Source organism: Scleropages formosus, chromosome 13 (genome assembly GCF_900964775.1).
Source record: "Scleropages formosus chromosome 13, fSclFor1.1, whole genome shotgun sequence".
NCBI lineage: Eukaryota > Metazoa > Chordata > Actinopteri > Osteoglossiformes > Osteoglossidae > Scleropages > Scleropages formosus.
The window spans coordinates 17,297,600-17,321,316 of NC_041818.1; the positions used below are offsets into that span (position 1 = coordinate 17,297,600).

Genomic DNA, 23,717 nt, shown 5'->3' on the forward strand with positions numbered 1-23,717 from the left:
TTTAGGAATACATACATACATGTATATTTATGACTGTACACATTTATATTTATGCATTCGTTTCTACAGATGTATCTTATTCTATATACATTAAATGTGTATTTATCATAGTCATAGAAATAATACAGCTTTTGGTTACTTCTGGTGACATTTAAACGCGCTAAATGAAAGTATGATTAAGTGCTTTTTATTCTCAAATATCTGATTGTACAAATAAAAAGATGGTGGTAGCACATATACTGCAGCAGTCTATTCAGGAAAATCCCAAAGTCCTTTCTGATTCTAAAGCCAAAAGAGGAAAACACAAACTTGCAGAAGATGTGAACGGATACTTCCTCCTGTAGCTAATTGGACCCATGCAAATTCACAGTTGAATGAATATCCCAGACCCTACCACTTTCCCTACATTCAGTACGGTGTCAGATAAGCTGTGCAAAACCTTTCAAATACTGGCTATTTGCCATTTTTGTTGCATTCATCTTTGGTACAAAAAACAACAATCAAAATATAGTGTGCAAACATTTCTCTTTCATATTTCTTGTCCCCCCCCCCCCAACCCTGGCCAAGTACCAAAAACCAAAGTAGCGCCATCTTAGAATAGAATGCCCTGGCATATATCTACATTTTCCATGTGTTCTTGTGCACATTCAGCATATCTCAAATAGCTAAAACGCATTACAAATTCCACAAGTCATCCCATCCTGCAAATTTCTTTGTACCAACATATCACAAATACAAGGCACAATAAGTATAACTTTTTTCTTAAGTACACATGAAAGTGCTTAAATATAATTCGGAGTTAGGGACGTTTGCCTATTGCATCTGTAAGCACACAGCCCATGGCATCAGAATGTTAGGTGACTTATAAAAACAAAATTGACAGAACTATTACATTATCATCCAGTTTATATTACAAAGCTTTTGCCATTCACATTGCTGAGTAGTCCCTCTCTCGTGTTCCTTTAAATTTTTTGCCCCTTTCAGCAAAAAAGGCAACAGAAATTCACAGTCATATAAACCACGAGACCAAATTGCATGAGCTCGACAATGGTCCAACACCAACAACTGTATCATGAAACATGGAAAGTTTCCTAACTTGCCCAGATGATTTTAAGCCTCTTTGAGTTTAAAAAAAATAATAAAAAATTCAGAAATCAAACACCAATTCCATGAACTTCTCTCTCAATAGTTGCTGCTGTTGTGATTAGGCCAGGCAACTTTGCAGTCCCCCTTCTGACACTGATGGACATGCATATAGTGCAAATGTATTTTAGCTTGATTGTTTGTTTTTGCAGTAAATTATACCAGTGGGTACAGGATCTTTATATTGGCTTAAGATTTGCAAGTGGTGGATAATAAGCGAGGTTCATCTGCCACATGCAGGAATGGCAAACAACAAACTGCTGATGTAGAAATCCTACACACATGAACTACTGTTCATCATCATCTAATGCACACTTGCTCTGTATGTGCATTATATAATTACATGTTGATACTTGTAGGCAGGTATTTAAATATTCACACTATGCATGTGGATGCTGTTACAGACATAACTGAACATGCAGAATTGAACAGTGTTACAGTGTGAGACGTCAATGGGGAAGTCGGGTTCCTTGGCTGCAGGGGATTCTGGACCGCCTAATTACACCTTTGAAGTGGGAACGCGAAGCCCCACCAAGCCACCCGTAGGGTCCCCGCCAGCTGTGTTCTCCAGAATCTGGTTGACAAACTCCGATGTCTGCCCAGCAACTGGTGATTTCACTGCAAAGGCAAAGCGGAAAAGAATGAGTACTATAATGAGACTGTAGAACACATTTTAAAAAGGTAGTCAACTTCCACATTAAAAAGGGAAGTTATTTTCATTATTTTTCCTCAATTTCTGTACATTAACACTGCCAAATATAACACAGAGCAATAAATCTAAATAAGTTGTATTTTAGCAAGGTGTAGTACTAAATCACCCCTCTGATACAGAATATTCATATATTACTCATTTAGAACTATATTACAAAATAGTAATAAAGGACTATACGACTTAATTCAATATAAGAAAAATAAGAAATCATACTGACTTTAAATCTTAAAAGTCTTTAATTTTTTATTCATTATTGTATTAAAAAAGAAAAAAAAACAAGCCAGCAGGTGGTGTTACGTTTAAAGACATGCACTTGTAAGCAGTTTGCAGTTAAAGTTCCAGGTGGGGCCTGATGGTGTAGCCTTTGGCAACTCAGCTGAAATACTGTTGTAAAAATGGGTAATAAACTAGGAAGAAAAGCTAAATACAACCACAAAAATACACATGAATGCTTACCCAGAGTGTCCTTAATAAGCTGCTCAAGTTTTTTTGTCAAGCTTGTTCCACTGCTCTCTGACAGATTCTGCACTCTGTTCACAATATCCTCTTTAATCGCGTTGATCACAAAAAGAAGCCGATCTGAAAAAAATTTAAGTGTTTGTGATGAACGCCGTACATTGTGATGAATGATATTTTTTAAATCTCAACAAAATTTTTTTATTTGCTTCAGTTGATAAAAAAAATACATTCTGGCTTTTCTACCAACCACTTTCATACATTTAACTAATTTTCGTTGATTTCTAGAGCCCTAATTTCCAGCGTACGCAGACATCTTTGACACAGGATACGTTTTCTTCCAATATCATCCACACCAGACTTTACATGTTAGATGTGAGACAAAGCCACAGAGCAGAATGAATGCAGACTGGAGGAGAGGTGAAATTCTCAGCACCAGTAATCCTGAAACCTGCAGGCATCAGACGGGTCTGTAGGCGGCATCTATAAAGAAGAGAGCCAAGATTCCCTGGCCAGCTTAATATCTCCCTCCTACAGGGAATCGTGACAAAAAGCACTCTTTTTTAGACTCTCGGCTGCAATCAGCAGGTGATGCAGCTCAAACTAGAGGAAAGTGGCTTTATGGAACGGCCTTTACAGAACAGTCAAAGTCTAGGTCAGATGGGTCACTGCTGAGGACCTCCTACTTCATGTGTCAGAATGGGAACAAGTAACTGGAGCTGAACAGGAAAGCACTCAATCTCTTCAGTGATCAAAGTTCAACTGGGGAGTGCACCATGAGAAATAAACAGGCTGCCAAAACAAAATTTGATGTGCGTGTATAAAATGAACAAAGTCAACACAGACTTGGTTCTATCTTTATTACCATATTCTGTACTGAGCCCCCAAAGCTTCACTTTGTTGGCCTCGTACTGAGCTTTCTTCTTCAGCCGGCAAGCCCTGGAGGGAGAGCAGCAATGTGGGAAATAGCAGCAATGAGCACAGCTAACAGAGTGCAGATGACAGTAAATCTTCACAAAATTCAACATCAACAAGTGATTTTGCATGCCGTGTTATTACTAATGTGTTCAGGGGCAATTAAAAATAATAAACATTAACATTTTTAAAGAATTTATTTCATGTATGAATTCAAAACCTCAGTTCATTTCTTACGGGTGAAATTTGTTTTTAATAAATGTCTGTGAGCTTATGTGACTTTACATAAAAATTTATGCTACGCAATGAAAACAGACAGGCTGTTAAACAAGAGTAAATGGTGATTTCTATATGACACTGGAACAAATTGAAGACAAGGCTGATTTTGCTGGCTAGACAGCTATTTTGTACGCAGAGGAGAGATGCCTTTACCTGGAAGCGAGCTTGTTCTTCTCCTTGCGGGAGCGTGGCCGGGCCGTCAGTGGGAGCTCACTGACCGGCGTCAGGTCACTGATGACTTTGTTGAGCTTGTGGAGCTCATTTCCAATCTGCAGTAGCTTCCGGGGATTGGGGGTGAGGTCCTCCACATCCGTGCGTCGAGACTTCTTTACTGCATACCTCCCTGATTCGACACCAAGAACACAACAGACGCAAAAAACACGAGTCATTGAATCCATGACAACACCAGCGAATGTCACACCGTCATCTCCCTATGAAGCCGTGTAGCAGCAGAAGAATACTGTTGCAGCTCTGCTAGCCCTATAGAACCAGAATGCTTGTTTCTATGAATTCACGTAGGGATGTACCTCAAATAAAAACCTTGTCCTGCAAAATCGCTTACGGTTCTGACGTGCACATTTCAAAATGCTCCAGATAAGACCACAGCTGAGGATAGGGTGCAGATGAGTACCAATCAGCAGTGTGACTTTAAATCCCCACCTCCTTCCCCATTCTCACCGTGGTGCAGCCCGTTCCTCTGGTACATGTTGCTGGGCAACGTCTCCCTATCCCACTCGGAGGGTTTCAGCATACGCTCTTGCTTGCAGGGCGTGAGCTGCTCACTGTACTCCCAGAAGTACCGCCGTTTGCCCCTCTTACGTGACAATCCAGATGCCATGCCCTTCACATCCTCTGCAGCGTCATTGTCACACCCTTGTTAAAAATGGAGCAAAACGGAGCAGTGTGTTCATTAGGATTATCAGAACAAAGACTACGCGCTGACTTTAGACTGATAATGTGCTGACAGCAGCACAGTCTAACATTGAATGTAACCTCCACATCAATTACAACAAACACTACTGAATGTATATTGAAAAAAAAGAAAAAAAACAAAAGTCTTGCTGTATGATGTTGGAGAATGACATCAGATTTCTCCATACTGGCAAATTCAGTTTTAATTTTTTGTTCCAGTCTGTAAACTTTACTGCAGAAAACCTTCTGAAAACTAACTATATTATCATTATTCATTCATTTAGCTGATGTTTTCATCCGAAATTACTTAAAATGTTAGGTTTCTACTCTAAGATACTTACAGTAATTTTCCCAATTATACAGCTTGGTAATTTTTTACTGGAATTAAGGGCAAGTACCTTGATCAGAAGTACTGCAGCAAGAGCAGGAATTCAAACCTGGCTCGTCTAATAGTAAGGCAATGGCTTTAACCTCTAGGCTACCCTTTATACTTCACAGTACTCATTGTAAAATAAACCTGAACTCACAGACAAACAACTTTTAAATTCTGATAAACATCTAATTAAATAATTTTACTCTCATTTTCCTTCAATAATGCAATGATGATTGGTGTCCCATTGTGCATGTATCTTGCACAAGAAGCACATGCGTAAATGAAATTTGGTACTATAATGCAGACTGAAAGGGTTCTTTAAAGGAAACTACTTATTTTTTGAGCATGAAGCACAAACATTTTTTGTTACCAGCTTTGAAGGTCCCTTTTCTATTTTAATTTGCAGCCTCCCTCTTTGATTCATAAGCCAGATTTGATTGGTTTATTAATTAGGATGTTAATTTGTTATATATTACTACCAAAAACTAAAAGGGTCTTAAGAATGTTCACATTCATTCCGAGTGCTTTCTGTTTATTGTCTGCAAAGTTTAGACAAAACAGTTACTGTCAATATAAAAAGAAGAAAAATGAGAACAGTAAAAAATCTGTGAATAAAACAAACAGCTTTTTGTCTCTGCGGAAAAAAAAGAGTAACCAAGTCTGGAATCTGCTGCACAGAGTCACAACATGATTCTGGGTCAGAAGTCCAGACCACTTGTCAACAGGACTGGTTTTGATTCCACAAATACCAAAGTGCCAGATATAGTCCATCTATTTCCACTTTTCACTTAATTCTGAGTAGCGTAGAAATGTGCACCACTTGCAATCCTTTTGGCCACACCAAGACACTTTTAGTGGCTACCGTAACATTTAATCAGATGTGCTAGGTAGTGGAACAACCCATAACTACAGTACTTTTCCACATGAGAAGTTCCCTGTTCCAGTTAGCCACATGTTGTGTCACACTAGGGCTGTGCGTCTTGCAGCAGGCAGAAACCAGTGACTCACTCATCCTTTCCATTATCTTTTCAGCTCAGCCAGTTACTCATTGTGCACACTTTCCTCCTGATTTCACTTCAATAGTAGGAAAAGGAAAAGACCTCCTTCGTTTATAATCTAAACTTCCCACACTTGGGAATTAAGCAAACATGCTTTTTTGTAATTCAGACATTTAGCAAATCATGATGACTTAATAAAATGTTACAACCTGCATGTCTGAGACTGCAGTCTTGTAGTTTTCACTACAATTAAACTGAATGGAAGAATAATTTCTGTGGGAGGGGGGGAAAAAAAAAAAAAACTGAAATATCTTACGTATTCCTTTTCTATAAAGCTGATCAAAAAAAAAAAAAAAAGATAAAAGCACCATTGATATGTGCACACAGCATTAAATTTTCCTTCAATGATTATAAGGGAGTTCACTTCCTACCTGGCTCAGAGAAACTGTCACTCATATCGTCATCCTTGTCATCTTCATAGTCTTCTTCCTCATCTTCATCTTCCTCCTCGTTCTCAGAGAACTCGTGCTCGCTGCCAAACTCCTCATCATGGTCTTCATCATCCAGCTCCACCTCTTCCAGCTCATCTCCCTCCACTTCCTCCTCCTCCTGCTGCTGCTCCGCTCGGCCGCCTGGTTTGCCTTGTGTCACAAACAGGGAGTAGTTGTGTTCTTCTTCCTTGTCACGCGAGACATCAGAGCTTAGACCACTAGTGGGCTGTGAACTCTGACTGGCCCTGGTTGTCAGGAGCAGCTGATGGTCCATATTGCTATCAAGCCTGGGGGCCACCTCTAGCCTGGGATTCTCCAGTTTCTTCTCCCTGTAAGGAATGCTGAGAGCAGCAGTGGTCCTATTCGGAGAAAGACTAGCTGAAACCGACACAACCAGAGTGGGAGCCGTGGTGGTAGTAGAGGCTGTAACAGAACCCTCAGCAAAAAGAGAGGCAACACCAGTGGTAGGTGGAGGCTGAGTCAAACTCATGGCAGGGTGACATGGCACACTGATGTAGGTCTTGGCCTTACGCATGTAGTCTTTGCTGTCTAAGGGAACCTGTGTCTGTGTCTTTGACATGGTCTCCGTGCAGGAAGGGACTGGCCAGGTAGCCTTCTGGGAGCCCTCTGCAAAATCTGGGAGCGAGTTCCTGTTCAATGAGACCACTTTGTTGCCGTTGGCGGATGGGGGCAGGGACAGAGGCTTCTGGCTTAGCAACAGGTCAGAGTGGTAGAGGATGTCACCTACAGGCTGAGAGTCCTCGCTGTTGAGCTGGGCCAGTGTAGGTGTCCTCCCAATCACCTCCTCATCCTGGTAGGGGCTAGAGAAGTCATCCAGGCCCAGAAAGTCTACCTCCTTTGTGCCCCAGATTTCACAGCTGGCCAACCTGGTGTATTTGGTCAGGTCTTCCCAGTACGAGTCCCACTGTTCAAAGTTTGAATTGTAATTGGGGTCACTGTCCAGGATCTCTGCAAAGTGTTCCATACTTTCGATCTCCTTGCAGTCACCCTGGGAGAAGACGTCAGCTCTTGGGCTCTGTCGACAAGTCATATCTGTGTCCTGTGGAAGGAAAACAAAAACAAGTATCTCATGCATGCCTTGTACCTGAAACCTCACGATAAGACTTTCACCATTCTGTAGAGAATGCTCTTTGACATATTAACATTTTGTACATTACAGTGATATTCTGTATGTTATACTTATCAAAATAACCGATCAGGTGAAAGTGGCCCCCGATAGACAGACATTTAACCCAGACCAAACTAAAAGGTTATACCAAGATGTGTGGCTTTCTGGCTTGGTATTTAGCTCACAACACAGCTGTTCCCCATTTCTCAAGCTGTTTTTGGCTGATGACCTGTATGTGAGGTCATCAGTTGCCACAGAGGCAAGCTGGGCTTGAGGAAACATTCAGGCACACAAAGACATGCAAGTAGCAACCCCCCCCCCCACTCGTGGGAGCCAGGTAGCCTATGTGAAAAAGCAAGAGCTTGGGGGGAGGAGGGGAGCGACACACACTTACCAGCTCGTACATGAAGTCCGGGTCTGTGCTGTTTGCTAATAGGTCTGTGCTGGTCAGCGCCTGGTCAGCAAAAGTGTAATTCTCAAAGGCATCCCCAAAAGGAGGATCCATGCCACTGATGCTAGGCTGAAGGGAGCAAAATCTGTGTCTTCAAAATTGCACATTCATATTGCATACATAACTGAAATCTTGAGATCTGAAAATTACAGTATTGAATTGCAGTTCATTTTAGCTCAGCTTTTGGACGGAATTACGGTCTCCAGTACTGTCAAAATAAATAGATAATTCCATATACAAATATGACAAAAAATTAGAATTTATTTCTTCTAGGTTACACTGGAATCATATCTTTCTAAGGTCATTGAGTTCATCTTCATTTGTCTTGAAGGGGAAGTATTTTGAATTCCTTACTTCCCATTACAATAAAGGTTATACAGCATTAGGACAACAGTGAAAACTACACTTGGCACCACAAATGAGTGAAGCTCCTATTGCATCCTACATATCAAAATACTTCAGTTGCAAAAATTTAATTTTGAGACAAGGTATCGATAAAGTTAAGCAACACTAATATTTTAAATATAAATGTTTTACTGCGTATCAGTTTTCCCATTGGTAATTTATTGTATTAGTTACATATATCTATTGGCCACAACACTCTTAGATTATCAAGACTTGAAGTGAAGGGAATATCGTGGTTCCCAAGCAAAGAATCCAGAAACTACTTAACACTAGACCACTAAAAAACCACTTTCAACATACCAAATTTACATCAGAATTTCCCTTTCATTACTTGCAAAATCCTAAACCAAGCTTAAATACCACTTCTCAGTTCCAAAAGGCACAAATACATCCAAATATTTCAACTTCAGAAAGTGCTGATACATTAAAAAGAGACTTTAAGAAATAATCAATGCACACAGATGGGTTTACCAACCATGAAGGCAGCTACATCTGAAATATTTAATATACTTTGCTGTTTGTTGCATAATTTGAGCAACAGGCTTTTAGTGTTAAAAAAAGACAAGGAGAAGTTTGCACATCTTGCATATGCAGTAACTTTGTGGGAATGAGTGTGTGGTGTACTGTAAGTGGTGGTGGTGATGGTGGTGGTGGGGGGGGTTGATTGATTTTGGGAACGGGAAGGGTGCAGGCAAATAGAGACCCACACAGACAAACATCAACAGACCACTTACCAGAGGCATTGCCAAGCACAGATCCTCCGGATCTAACTGGAAATTTTTGAGCCGTCTCTCGCGTCCAGCCGCTTCCACTTTCGTTCTCTACCAGCAGAACCTTACGAAGTTGCACTGATAAAGGCACCTCTGCAAATTGCAGTCTTCTGCAGCTGTTAACACGTGCTTGTTTAGTCCTCCTGGCTTCCTTGTGCTCTACTGCAAGGAAAAAGATTTGGGGGAAAGAGTTGGAAAATGTGGGGGAAATATAGGGAATGTCCACAAATACATTATCACTATTACACAGTATGCAAACTTTAGAGCAATAGAGGATCTTTCTTCTGTCACTGTCGTTGCTGGACTTTCAATCTAAACAGGGAAGGAGCACAGCACACAAATCATAACTGTAAGCCAGATGTTTAACTGAGAGTGCAAGTACCTGTCAAGAACTGTTGTTCCTTGTAATCGGAACGAGGGTTCATGGTTTCTGGAGATAAATCTCAATCCTGTTCTGCCCAACATTAAATCAGAAGAAAAGAGTACTGCTTTGTCTGTCCTCGACAGGCATGAAGCAACCAATGAAATATGTATTGTTTACACAAAAAAAATTCCAAAGCAGCACAGGGACTACTGGGATCTCTGTCATATGGGAATAAACGTGACGAAGACCAGGCCCGGTTTCTTGCCAGCATGACGTTACCGAGGTCCCCATCTCTTTTAGGTGACAAAAGCACCAGTGGCCAATGCACACTCTCTTTGCGGAACAAGTCATGGGCATGTTGCTGATGCATGAGCACAGTCAACTGCAACACAAACCAAAGGCAACAATGACCTGGGTCGTACTCCTCTGTGGTGAATGATGTCACATCCTAAAGGCGCACCTCCTAAGTCAGATGTGATATTCATCGCCTTTTTTTCTCTGCTTGCACTTGGTCCAAACCACAGAGCGCCGCTGAGCAGCAGTCCGACCCACGCCACATTCTCTAAATTTAAAAATAACTCTTTGCTTGTAAACATCTATTAACCAATGGGGAGCCAGTACTTTCCATGCACTACTTCACCAAAGGGAATATTTAAAACCAGTCAGCTGTATGAATTTGTTATAGGCATTAATTTATATTCAGTGAAGATTTAATGATTTAAGTAACTTAAGATTTAATGTAGTTTTACGTCGAACACTATTGTGAAAAAGCAGAAATGATGACCGACTGCCGAAAAGAAACCACCACCTTATGAGCAGCCATAAGAAGGCACCCGGGTACGAGGAGCAGGTGGTGCGGCAGTTACAGAATGAAACCTATTACCTCCAGCTGTGAGTTAAATCCCAAAAGAAGCCTTGAACTGTAACTATAATAACAACAACAACAACAACAACAATAATAATGATGATAATAGTAATAATTTTTTTCAAGTAGTTGGCCAAAAAGAGATTACTAGCAAATATTTTTCACTGGCTAGTTAACATTTCTGTCTAATGCCTTTTCTAGGCAGCACAGAAATCCCCAGCTTCTTAAAGTGTGTGTGTGTATATAGGTGTGTACACACACACACACACACACAATTTCAAGAAACTGCGCTCAAATCACAACCAACAAGTAAAACTTGAAACTAAAACTTAAAAAAAAAAAAAAAAAAATCCTTTAGATTCAGAAAAACTGTGTAATGTTACCATCAGCCGGAAGAAGAGACAAATTCTGGCACCTGAACCCTATAAGTTTTAACCCAGGCAAACCGGCACAAAGTGAAGAGCTCTATTTTGGCTCCTTTGAAAGGAAAGCCTGCTGATTAGCTATTTCAGAAGGACACTGCATGCTTTCTGCACACCATACCTGTTTCCATGACAACAACACCTTCATATATGATGCAAATTGCATGACTGAACCATGGCATTTAGTTCACAGTAGAACAGGCTTTTGCATTTTGCACATCAGCAAAAAGAGCACCATTTCTTTCTAATAGTCCTGGAGTTAGGGTCTCTTTTCTATGGAGAGAGTCAACAGTTAAACACTATCATTTTGGCAGCAAGTTGCAATTAAATGTGTTTTAGATATTATTCCTGGTGAAAGGACACAATGACACGTGTTGCTCAGTTTCACCAAGCTTTTGACTGCTTACAAGAAATATATTTCTGGCTAATCTTTTTTTTTTTTTTTTACACATTCTTTTGTTTTCCAATGGTCTAGCTGACATTTCTAAAATTCCTGTGTCTCAAAAATATTTAATTTTATTCTTGGAGGAATTATTTTCTCTCACTAATCTAAATGGCCGTCATCCCAAGCATTCCTTCGCCTGTAAAGAGAACAGTGCTCCAAACAGCGAGATGACTGCTAACAGAACAGAAGATACAGGCAGTAAAAATACCATCTGAAATATGCAAACTAAGAAAAGCACACACACACACACACACACACACACACACACACACACACACACTAGCTGAAACCGCTAGTCCCAAGCAGGGTCGCAGCAAACCAGAGCAAACCAGAGCCTGACCCTGCAACACAGGGCGCAAGGTTGGAGGGGGAAGAGACACACCCAGGACGGGACACCAGTCCATCACAAGGCACCCCAAGGGGGATTCGAACCCCAGACCTGCCAGAGAGCAGGACCCGACCAAACCCGTTGCGCCACCACGCCCCCCTAAGAAAAACATAAATTTACAAAAATCTGTTGCTAGAACTCCATTCTCTTTTGTGTGAATGAAGCTTATTGGTTCCCTAAATTTCCTTTGTTCCAGATGCATTAATGCCCTCTAACTAGCCACAACAATGCACTTTTCAAATGCATACCATTAGCTGACAGGTTAAAACAAACTTCATAATTTCAGAAGTTGTAACACATAAAAATAACAGAAAGATGACAACTCCTTCCTGTTCATTTTTGAAGCCCAGGGCCTTGGTAAGCAACTGCAAGCAGTTTGGACTGAGCACAAGTATATTTAGTCGGATTTGAAGCATAGAAATAATTTCATCAAATCAGAAAAAGAAAATCCCTGGAAAGGCATGATGACCCAGCATTCTTTGTGCTTAACAAATAATGGAGGCAAGAAGGTAAAGAGATCATAAATAGTGGAGGGGGAAGAAAGATCAGTACAAGGAGAATTCCCCTACCAAAATAATAATCCTCAATGTTAAAATAAAACGAGTGAATGTGGCGGGCTGCTACTCGCTATTCTGACTCTTTATTCGAGCCCAACTCTGCCTGCCCTGCTGTTAGACTCCCTCGAAACTAATCAATACTGTTAACGTAGTAACATCCACCATCTCTCCCCGATTCTGAAAGACTGCAAGATGGTGACACTGTCACTGTGTAAAGTGTAGCATTTTCATACATGCAAATGCTGCCTATCCTACTGGAATGGGTCTAAATTTTCTACGATTTCAAAAGAAATTTAACGTTGGGTCTGGTGGTCCTGGATTGTTTCTGGTTTCTGTTTTGCACAGCAGAGGTACACAGTTTGGTCTTTTTCTCCTACATTTCCTTACAGTGGAAGTTTGGAGAGTTTTTGGCATGTCACAAGTTTGACGTTCACTGTAGAAGTTCAGAAGTTGAAGTAGTTCTGCACAGAATGCTATGGAGTGCTGGGTTAGTAGTGGTATGACTGTCTCTAAAGATACCCAAAGTATGGTGCACACAGCAAGAACATGTCTACTAATAAAAGAGAAAGTGAAACAGAAGAGTCTTGGAAACTTTGTGAAGGAAAAGCTATTTCTAAATGAACGCAATAAATTTAACAAGAAGATCAAAAATCAACTCAACATGCCTGAAAAAAAACACAAAGGCAGCAGACAAACAAACTGAACAGTGAGCACTTTAAATCGGTGGATGTGCCAATGTGGTGCACAAACGACTTGCTTATATACATGGTCATTTTTAAAAGCGCATACAGAGCAAATTAACGTAACACGTCTACACTGTTTTAGCTTTGTCCTAAGAGATGGTTGTTTTCTGCGGATGTTTCATGCCAAGAGCTTCACAACATTCACCTTGACCTACTTTGCCATTAAATGGGAGCTGCTGATTTCCTGTTCAAAGGGAGTGCTGGGAGCCTGGACACACAAGTATTTTCATTTTTCTTTTCTTTGCCACATCAGGGATACTGTCCTTGTGTTCTTTCTTTACCATGCAAAAAAATGTCCCCGTAAAATCCAGCACCAATTCTTACAGAAACTTTCTCAACTCAGTATTCAGCATAAGCTCAGTTCAGTTAAGGCAAATTATTTGTTTTTGTTTCTGAGTTTCCAGTTTAAGATTGATTTTAAAATGGGTATTGCACACATCCTTAATGAAGTTAAATAAAACCAACAAATAAGAATTTTAAAAGCCTAAAAATGTTTTATTAATAAACATCAGAGAACATAAGTGCAAAGTAACTATAAATAGTCTGACTGCAGCTTTGCCCATGCAGGAAATACTGACAATGAGAAAATGAGAACATTCTGTTGACTGATTCAAATGAAAGATTTTTATTTCAGATTAGAGGCCACAATAAACTCTGCCAATGGGATGCATGCAACCTGTAAAAGCTGAACTAACTTCATTGCCGCTCAGCAGCCATCCCTCACAACACATGGAACTTCTCAATCTGCCCCCGAAGGATACAGCCCTAAAGTCGGCACCAGAGAAACATTTTAAAGAAGTCCGGTAAGTTCAAAAAGGAACGTGCATTGCCGTTTGCAGATTTAAAGAACCCGTTAAACTGTAGCCCATTGTGACACATCATCTAGGAAAAGTATCCATGAATTATCAAGAAAAACGTGTCCCATGCTGGATCGAGGTAGTTGTATGCCAGTCCAGTGCAGGGCGATTACACACAGATTTGTTCACCCTCTCACATACTCATATATACAGACACAGAAGTACACACATAAATACTCATTCACTTGCACATCTGTGCAAACAAAAGCAATTCAAAGATACCAACTCAAGTGACACACATGTCTTTGGACTGTGGGAGGAAACCAGAGCACCTGGTGGACACCCAGGTTAACACAGGGAGTCTCCAGATAGACTCAGCCACATCTTAACCCATGTTTAAACTCACAGTCATGGAGCTGCAAGGCATCAGCAATAGGCTACCTGCTGAACCATCGTTTTACCTGTCATGAAGGAGAGCGCCTACTTGTTTTTCATGCCAAAACCCGCCAGTACATCGACAAAACCGCATCAGCTCTGTTAAATCATTTCTCACGAACGAAAAGGGTGAAACTACGGTGAGGGCAGAAGGTGCTGTAGTTGCTGACAACGAGCACTTGGCTGTTCACTCTGCACTGGACCAAGGCTTATCATAAAGCTGCTGTTCACACAACACACAAGTTCCTCCTGATCCCAAAGGTCATGGGGCACGAAGTTTCACTTCCCCAACAGCAGCAGAACTCCACAGCAGCTGTTCTGTCAAACAACTCACACACAGATGCAATACAGAGAAGTGTAGCACAGCAGAGCTTCTTTACTACTGAACAGTTCAACTCTTAAGCTACCGCCAGACCATATTTACAGTATATTACATATACTGCCACTGATAAGTGTGGCATGATGGCAAAGCAGACAGTAACTAGGCCGATCGGGTATAGGTAAGAGTCCAGCTCTGCCTGTGTGGAGTTTGCATGTTCTGCCCATGTCTGCGTGGGTTTCCTCCCATAGTCCAAAGACATATTTTTAGGTTAATTGGCCACTCAAAATTGCCCGTAGCATGTACGTGTGTGGGGTGGTTGGCCTGCAATTGGCTAGCATCCACTCCAGTGCGTCTTGTTCAGCCTTACGCCCTGTGCTTCCAGGATAGGCTCCGGACTGCCACAACCCTGACTTGAACAAGCAGTTAAAGTTACACTGAGTGAGTGAGTGAGTGATAATGACTTCAGCAACCTGCCATACCTCCAATGCTTTCAGCCAATTCAACCAGATCTTGAGCAGACCTCGGAGGACCCAGTTGTTTGGTACTTGAGAAAATGAGCAAGCACTTGTCTCACTGAACAGGTAATATACACACACACACACACACACACACACACACACACACACACACACACACACACACACACACTTTCTGAACCACTTGTCCCATACGGGGTCGCGGGGAACCGGAGCCTACCCGGCAACACAGGGCGTAAGGCTGGAGGGGGAGGGGACACACCCAGGACGGGACGCAGGTAATACATGCTTAGAGAAAATCGGTGGCTGTGCTGGTGTGAGTAATGACCCTAAAAGGAGACAGCATGTGCTCGGAAACTGACGCAACGATGATATTTAAAACCATCTGCAACCTGTCTCCTGAAATGCCACAAGTGGTGACTGAAAGTGATATAAATGTCTAATTCCTTATCTATTCTACAGCTGTTGGGGTACAAATCAGAACAGTGGGCCTAGAATGCAGGAGGACAGAAGGCAAATGTGCTACTACTCTATTTAATTTGACTGCCACTACTAAAGCAGCTCCATGAACTCCGTGAAGCATTAATCCGAAATCCTGCTCCAAACCACATGGAGACATGTTTACAGTGATACATGAGATTTCAGGATTGGTGAAATTTCACAGCAGGGAGACCTGCAAGAGAAAGGACTTTAATTCATAAAAACAGAACTCCTGCTGTCTCAAGGGTTATATTTTAGGTTACTAAATCTATGTATTTAGAAATTCAAAACCACCCCAGGGCAATCATACGTATGGTCACTCACGCATGCAACTCCACAGGCAATTTTTGATGTAGTTAATCAGTAAAAAACATCTTAGAACTATGGGAGGAAAGCAGAGCACCAAGAAAAAAAAAAAAAAAAACACAGGGAGGATATGCAAACTCCAGCGACATGGTGGCACAGCAAGTAGCGCTGCTGTCTCACAGCACCTGGGTGGTGTGGACATGGGTTCGATCCCCGCTCAGTCTGTGTGGAGTTTGCATGTTTTCCCCATGTCTGCATGGGTTTCCTCCCACAGTCCAAAAACATGATGTTCAGGTTCCCCCATACTGTGTGAGTGACAGAGAGAGTGTGTTCCACTGATGTATTGATGAGTGACCCAGTGTAAGTAGTGTATCTAGCAGTGTAAGTCACCGCGGTGAATAAGGTGTGTGGGCTGGTAACACTACATACAGTTCATTGGAAGTTGCTTTAGAAAAAAAGCGTCTGCTCAATAAATAAATGTAAATGTAACTCCGCTCAGACTAAACCGCATTTGAACCCACAGCCCAGGGGCCATGAAGCACATGCACTTTTTTATGCATTAGTATCTCAAAGTATAAATTATAGCCATAGCAACAGATTATTTCCTCTCTGTAAAGTGTTACTAGGAGGGGGATTGTGCTTTGCTTCACTTAAAAAGAAAGTAAATTTACTGGCCATTCATCAACAAAAGTAGCATGGAACCCAGGCCATAGGCAACTGAGGAGTGTGTGGGTGTAAAGAGCCGTTAATACCCCGATCAGTGTGCCTTTGCCAAAGGGCATGTCCTTTAGTCCCAGTTTTACATATTCATCACTGAAATGCTTGACTGAAGAGACTCTTTGATGCGGATTCACTTAAAGGGATCCGTGTTTACGTGTGTTACATACTAACCTTGTGTAGTATTACCTCTGATATCACCTGCGATGTGTGCCATGTACCTAGGTTCATTACAAATATTATTTCTGAAACCTTATACACACCCAGTACATAGCACTGCTGCACGCAGAAGAACACAAACACAGTACAAAAGCTGTGGTCAGCTTGGCTCTGGGGAGTCACCTTTGTAATACAGACATCCCATGTGCCCTGTCCAGCTCCCAGCCCTTGACAAGGGCCAACAGCTACATTAAAACTGAGACACAAGCCACATCGTAAAACCAATGAGCAAGACCAGGTTTTGGGAAACAAGTGCCTAGTAATAAGGAACAAGAGTACTTAGTTAATGGAATAACTTTCGTAAACAAATTCAAATGGAGTTGTCTAATGGATAATGTCAAAAAAGGGTTCCTTTTTTTTTTTTTCCTGAAGATACTTTCTTCTTCCAGTCATGTTTATGAAAGTTAACAGAGCACAGAAGCCAAAGAAAGCCCATAGGAAATATCACTTTGTTCAGCCTGCCAATGACAAACGGTCATTGTTGAAGAGGTTGTTTCATCAGCCAGACAATGCCATGCACACCCTTAAGCCTATGGCATAGCAATCTATGTTGCATAAAAGGCAAATATTTTGGAAAATTAACCAACATTTTAAGAAAATATTTCACTTTATTCTGCATATTCAACACAGTAAGGCAAAGCAGAATAAAGAAAGTCATTCTAACCATTTAATTTTAACTACTACAGTGCATGCTTCTGCAAAGGCCGCAAATATTTATCTATGAAATTTCAGAATGGAAAAAATAGTAAGCAACAGGAGAGAACAGGATTAATATTCAACTAATAAGAAGCCCAGTAACTTTAGTCTCAGCTGTAATTTTATAAAGATGCAGAGCCAACCCTTGGAAACAAATTTTGAAGGCATGGTACACCCTGGACAGGAGACCAGTCTATAACAGTCTGTCTCTGTCTCTCAATAAAGAACTACCAGCACCAGGAGCTATCCCACAGTTACATGTCAAGAAGATGCAAATCCCACAATGCCAAAGCTAGATTCAAGCCCAAACTCTAGTAGCTGTGCAGTAACTGTATAAACTGCTCTACCATCATGCCACCCCTAGACTGAAAAGTGTTAAATACATTTTATGATTTTATGTACTATCTACCAAACACTCCACCCCAAACTGGTATCCAGTAAGATATCTCTATCTTACCATGCTTTCTGCAACTAAGACATGTGGTGAGGTTTTGCTGATGAACAGGAAATGTTTTTTTTTTTTTTGTTTTATAAACAGCACAGGATCACAACAGCATACAGGTAGAGACAGTGCACCAAAAAATTGCTAACTGCAAAGAGGGAGAGCTCAGGGGCAAAAAAGGTTAGAATGTATCACAGGCATTATCGGGTAGTACTTTCTAATAACTTCCAGAAGGGTGTCCAGAAACTCCATAATTCATAAGAGTTGTCATACAAATCAAATGTCAGTTTGTCAAGTGGGAGAAACTTAAAACACTTTGGTCATCCACATGTTTACAGAGGGAACTTCTGGTGTCGACCACAACATTAAAATACATTTCTTTCTGTAAATGTGTCAAATGTATAAGAGAAATGTTTTTAAGCATGCAAGGTTGTTCTTCCACTGAACAATGAGTATTAATGTTACTAACATTCTTCAGAGAACTAGCAACATTAAGGGTTTCTGGATATTTTTCTTGGATTTATAGGAAGCTCCACCCCAAACATGTATTATCATGTCAACACATTGAATATCCAGTACAAGGTGTTATGACCAACACTGTAGCAGATAAAATTAGGAACATACACTGAAGAACATGTTCTCTACAACGGAGAGAAGTGACTGTCTGGGTCTCAGGACTATAAGCAAAATGATTGCCTGTTGAATTGATACAGCAATACAAAGATACTGCAGGAGGAGTTACAGACATTGCAGTGCAAAGCAGTAGTTACACCTGAATCAACACACCAACCTGAAATTTGCTTGGGATGAATGACCCTGCACCACTCCTGCACTTTCCATCAGTTTAATCCAGCAAGTCCTCCGATTCCTTTCTCAGAATCATCATAAGCTTAGCGAAAATGGAAAGCGAGAACTCAATGCAAAGACACACACAGTCAGCACTGCAACAGAACCACTGTGTCACACTCACGTGGAATCCAAGCATACAGTATAGAGATGTGCTGTGTATAGGCAAAACAACTAACAGAGATATTGACTCCCCAGAGTATTCCCTAGTTACAACCTTTTATACATTTCTCTATTATCTACCAGCACTCATGGAGCCAGTTCACTTCCCTGGAACAACAAATAATGTAGTAACCAGGACACTGTCAGCTCGGAGTAAGACCCATCCAGTACAAGTGCCAACTGAGTCAAAGACATCTTTGTCATCAATACAGCAGTGGCTGGGGTGGCTTTAGCTCCTCTATTATAGCTGTATATAAATGTGACAAACTTGTGACTTTCTGATATATACTTGAAAACTATAGAATTACACCTTAAGGTTCCTATTTGTTAAAGAACAGTATCATATTTTACACAGTGAAAAGTTTTCACAATTCCTAAAGAACTTTTGTATTACAGTCAAAATTGAGGATATAGATCCTAAACTGCAGCGACTTCAGAATTACTTTTCATGCACCAAGAACACAATCAACAAAAGTATTCAGCCACAGGAAGAAGGAAAAAAAAAAAAAAAAACCAGAGATGACATTATTTATATACCAACCTTATCTCTAATCAGCTTGACTGAACTCTGCTCACTAATCCAAAATCATAAACATGCCACAAGGCTGCGTAACCTAATATTTTATAACTTGTGACATCAACCATTTGCCCTTTCTTTGTCTTTCTTCCACATTTTTCCTTCCTAGTCGTTGTCCCCAACCTACTGTAAAAATCATACTGCATTATTTACAACCATCCTGACTGCAAAAAGAAAAAACCTTTCAACAATTACGTAGTGTGCATTCTCCTGTTCCTACACTCACATTAATTTCTTTCAAGGATATTCATATACATCATATTCCATCTGAACAAATTTAAGGAAGGACCTGCCGAATGTCTAGACACCTTAACCACCTATTATTAATATTATTAAAGCATTTACATGATTTTGCTGGCTAGTGATTATGCTTGAGTCCAGTTTTATAAAGTAAATGTGAGAATCATTTAGTGTCACTTTGCCAGTCGACTTTGGCTCTGTCCATGGTAGCTGTCCCAAATGTCACTTTAGTCTCACAAATATCCTCATCAACAAAAATATAATGGGTGTACTAAAACAAAATGCTCTATTTAACCCCTCAATCACATTCATTGTTCTTAAAGGAGCACTGAGTATCAACCCAGGGGAATGTCAAGCTAACTGCTCCCTCAAATTTATGGATAGGATTATTCTTCAGTTTGACTACAGCAGCACCAATATAGTTGAAGATCAGCCAGCATTGTTAGAAGTAAACAACGCACATTAGCAAAAGACCAACGCACCAACAGAGCACTTACGCAACAGCAGTGAACCAATCTCTTCAAAGACAACATATACAAGACTAAATGAAGCTTTCTAATGTTGAGAGCATTCCTGAGTTGAGAAAGGAAGTAAAAATGAAGTATTTATTGGTCTTGCTATAGTAAGATCATGTAAATTGCCATCAAATTTTGGAAGGGAAACAAAGGTTCTTCCAGACCGGAGTTATTTGTTCTAAGGGTAAAGAGCTCAGCGTAAACAGTAATTTTTAAGTAAACCAGAAATATTAAAATAAATCATAGAAGCAGCAGGTCATTTCTTCATCTCGAGAAAAGCTGAGCAGGTTATCTGTGGTCATGTCACATTTCCCTGAAAATCTTTTCAACTCCTCATACAGCTGATGATCAGTCGCCCCTGATGGCTCATTGCGAGATGGGAACTTCAGGTACAACAGCTCTCCTTCATCCTAATGTATCAAAAAAAAAAAAAAAAAAAAAAAAAAAAAAAACCCTAGAAGAGGTGTCCCACAAGGCTCCATCTTAGTCTCATTCCTTTCATATTCATTAAACTTTTTATTAAGTCAGCTCACTTTTATGTTAGAGATTCACATTTCCTTTTCCCATCTTATCACTTCAAGTGGCTTAGTGTGTCCTATACACGTGTCAAACAACGATTCAAGAACAGACTGTCAGTCACATCCGTTCTCACCGAGTAGTGAAACGGGTACCGGGTAACACTTCACAACAGTACTACGTCCAGCCACGGACCAGAACCAACACCCTACATTAACTTTAAAAGATTATTTATACGACTTCAAAAATGTCCTTTATTACAGTACATTGTAATGCTATAATACTCTGTCGGAAGTAAAAATTTACATTTATTCATTAAGCTGACACTATTCTTTAAAGAGATTTACAATTATTTACCAATTTATACAGCTGTTTTTTTTTTTTTTAACTGGAGTAATTTTAAGGTAAGTTCCCTTTCAGGGGTACTATAGCTGGAAGTAGACTTGCACCTGCAACCTTTTATTCAAAGGCAGCAGCTGTAGCCACTGTGTGATACGAAGTAATATTGTACTTATTACAATGTATGGCATCTCTTTGTTAATCGTAATCAACTAATTTTTCCCAGTAGTCGTGGTGACACTAGGACTTAAACTGCTGAGTTATTTTCGACTGTGTTTTCTTACTGTTACTTACTTACTAATGCTAATGTTAAAATGTAAGGTTTATTTCTCCACTCCAGGTTTAACGGGCGTGGCGGGTAGCCACGTGCTACCTAGTACTACTGCACGGCAAACCAAAGCAGATTTGTTGCGTTTTCAAAAACAAAACAAAACAAAACAAAACAAAAAAAAAAAAAATTCACTCCCAAATGCGTTCGTTCTTTCAGGCTGCTGAGACCCTTATCCTTTCGCGGTATGTACGCAGCTTTACCGTGTTACATCGGTGTGTTTTCTGAATGGGACTGACTGTCGCTCTTCCCACAGCGGGGGACTGTGACCTATAATAAAGCATCCGGTACTGCGAGATTTGCAACGACGCCGGGGGTATCAGAAAGAAACAATTTAAAAAAAAAAAAACAAGTTTCCGCCCGCGATTAAATTTTTTTATTCAATACCGACGTTTAACAATGAATGGCACGAAGTCTGTTGTAACACAGCGTCCCAGTTCCAAATCGAGCCTGACTTCCCTCTCCTCCCAGCAGCTTTGAACTCAACATGGCCTCCTACACGAAAAGCCAATGTGTCAATCAGCCTACAAATACAGCCCCGCTACGCATTTCTGTTGTGCTATTGGATAAGCCAGCCAGAAAGCCCGCCTCCTTTGCCACCTAAATGGACAAGAGTGCTGTCTGTCGAATATGAAGCCCTCTCACGCCCATCCATTTCAGGACAAGCTGAGGAGAAGTAAATAACATTTAAAAGACCGATTTCACGTTACGTAAATAGTTCAAAAACAACGCATAATCAGCGTATTCAACAAGAAATAAAAGACATTTGTCTTCTAAACAATAAATAGCAATCAAGCCGAAAATAAACCGTCATACCTGAGGTGTGTGTTTAGTTCCTCACACAGATTCTAGGTCTTATGCAAAACAGTTTTCCCACTTCGTTTCTCGACAAATACTAAATATCACATCCGCACTGAAATGCAGAAACTTGACCATATGGGACAAATTGATCAGTTTTACGGCTAGCAGCGGTAACAATCGTACATTTAACTAGTTTTGCTGGCAGTTCGAGTGCTCACATAGAAAGGGGGCGTGTGCCGCTCGGAGACGGTAACAGCTGGAAGAGCCGATCGAAAACACACCAAAATAAACAACAAATAAACAGCAAGACACGCTTCATTCTGCTCCACAGTTACCTGTACTAGGAGTTAAAACACTCCTAAATACTATTAATTTAGCCCTGGACGCCTAACTAGCAAGACCCGATACAAAACATCGAGAAAAAGGGTGATACTAGTGAACTGAATGTGGGGAAATCACCCAGGAAGCAAACGGTGATTTGAATAGTAAAAATGAGCTCCACAAATAAAAAAAGTTGTACACATTTCAATCCAATCTTTAGCCAGCTAGTGAACGTATAACTAGTTCTCAAAAAATATCTTTGACACATCATTTTCTTGGTGTTTTTTACAAAGTGATCGAAAAAGTGAAGGACAAAATAACAGATATAATACGGCACCTGGAGCAATCAATAAAACTGCCCAATAAAAAGTAGGCGGTGTCCACCTGACATGTCTATCAGACATCGCGGGATGTGCCTCGGGCTGTAAACACCCATCCCGGATCCCTATCAACAGATAAAAATTACATTCAAATTATTAGTTTTTTTTTTCTTTTTTTTTTTTTTAAAGGGCGCTCGCGCGAGCCATCTGCACGAGGTGCCAGCTCTCCTGGCACAAAAGCGCGGCGTGTCACTGGCTCTAAACCCCCAGAGGTCCGGGCGCATGTGGGCCTCGCGATGCCCTCCACGCCGCGCTCGTGCGGCACCCATCCAGCCCACAGCTCCTCCTCTCTCCCGCTCTCTTCGACAAGAAATTTCTAGATCTTCGGCCAACTACTATGGCACTGGCACGGCAAGTTCAGGCTGCGTGCATATCATCGCGCTACTCACCGACGGCCTCCCTGAAAGCGCATCCAAACAGTATCCACCGCTGTGCTGAGACCTCTTTGCAGGTATAAATATATATTTATCGTTATACCTATTGAGTCCACGCTTCCTCGCGCTCTCGCTCTCTGCTTTGTTTTGTTTATCTTCTTCGTGACGGGTTCCTGGAAAGCGCGTGACTCCCGTGTCACGTGCTCCGGCGAGGACCAATCAGAGCGCCGCTCCGGGATCACCCTTAAACGGTGCGGGTCTTTCGCCGCGCGAGCGGAGAGCACCCTCCTCCGCCCTTTGCACCGCACTGTAGCGTTTGAGTGGAAAAACATGGACGTTGCGTTCTCAGCCTTCATCTCATGTTGGGTTACGAACTTTTGAATGGAACTGGGTGTGTTTCATGTACTGCAAATAGTTTTTATTTTCATGGAATAAAACGTGTTGATTCAGTTACCCCGTATAATTTAAAATTAATGTTTAAAAATGTTATCAAGTACATCTCTTGTTATGCAGTACAATAAATACTCTTTGGAAACCTTGTTACTGTGCTTCAGCTTTCATTAAGTCAAAGTCACGTTCATGGTTCGTCGAAAATTACTGACAACTCACA

General features: G+C 40.9%; 1 protein-coding gene across 1 annotated transcript; it reads right to left on the reverse strand.

The window, feature by feature from the left end:
- Positions 1-23,296, reverse strand: LOC108936739 (CREB3 regulatory factor-like). The gene is made up of 9 exons (XM_018756287.1): positions 23,123-23,296; positions 8,999-9,196; positions 7,803-7,928; positions 6,220-7,339; positions 4,184-4,378; positions 3,659-3,848; positions 3,177-3,250; positions 2,312-2,434; positions 1-1,761 (listed from the first exon to the last, which is right to left on the reverse strand). The coding sequence occupies exons 2-9, from the start codon at positions 9,005-9,007 to the stop codon at positions 1,643-1,645; spliced, it is 1,956 nt and encodes a 651-aa protein (XP_018611803.1). The 5' UTR covers positions 9,008-9,196; positions 23,123-23,296; the 3' UTR covers positions 1-1,642.
- Between the last annotated feature and the right edge of the window lie 421 nt (positions 23,297-23,717).

Bases quoted from the DNA above. Each gene is read 5' to 3' on its own strand.
- LOC108936739 (XM_018756287.1), bottom strand. The intron at 7,340-7,802 runs GTAAGTGTGTGT...TTCCTTCCACAG, and splicing joins CGGACTTCATGTACGAGCTG to GACACAGATATGACTTGTCG. The intron at 1,762-2,311 runs GTAAGCATTCAT...TTGCCTTTGCAG, and splicing joins GCTTATTAAGGACACTCTGG to TGAAATCACCAGTTGCTGGG.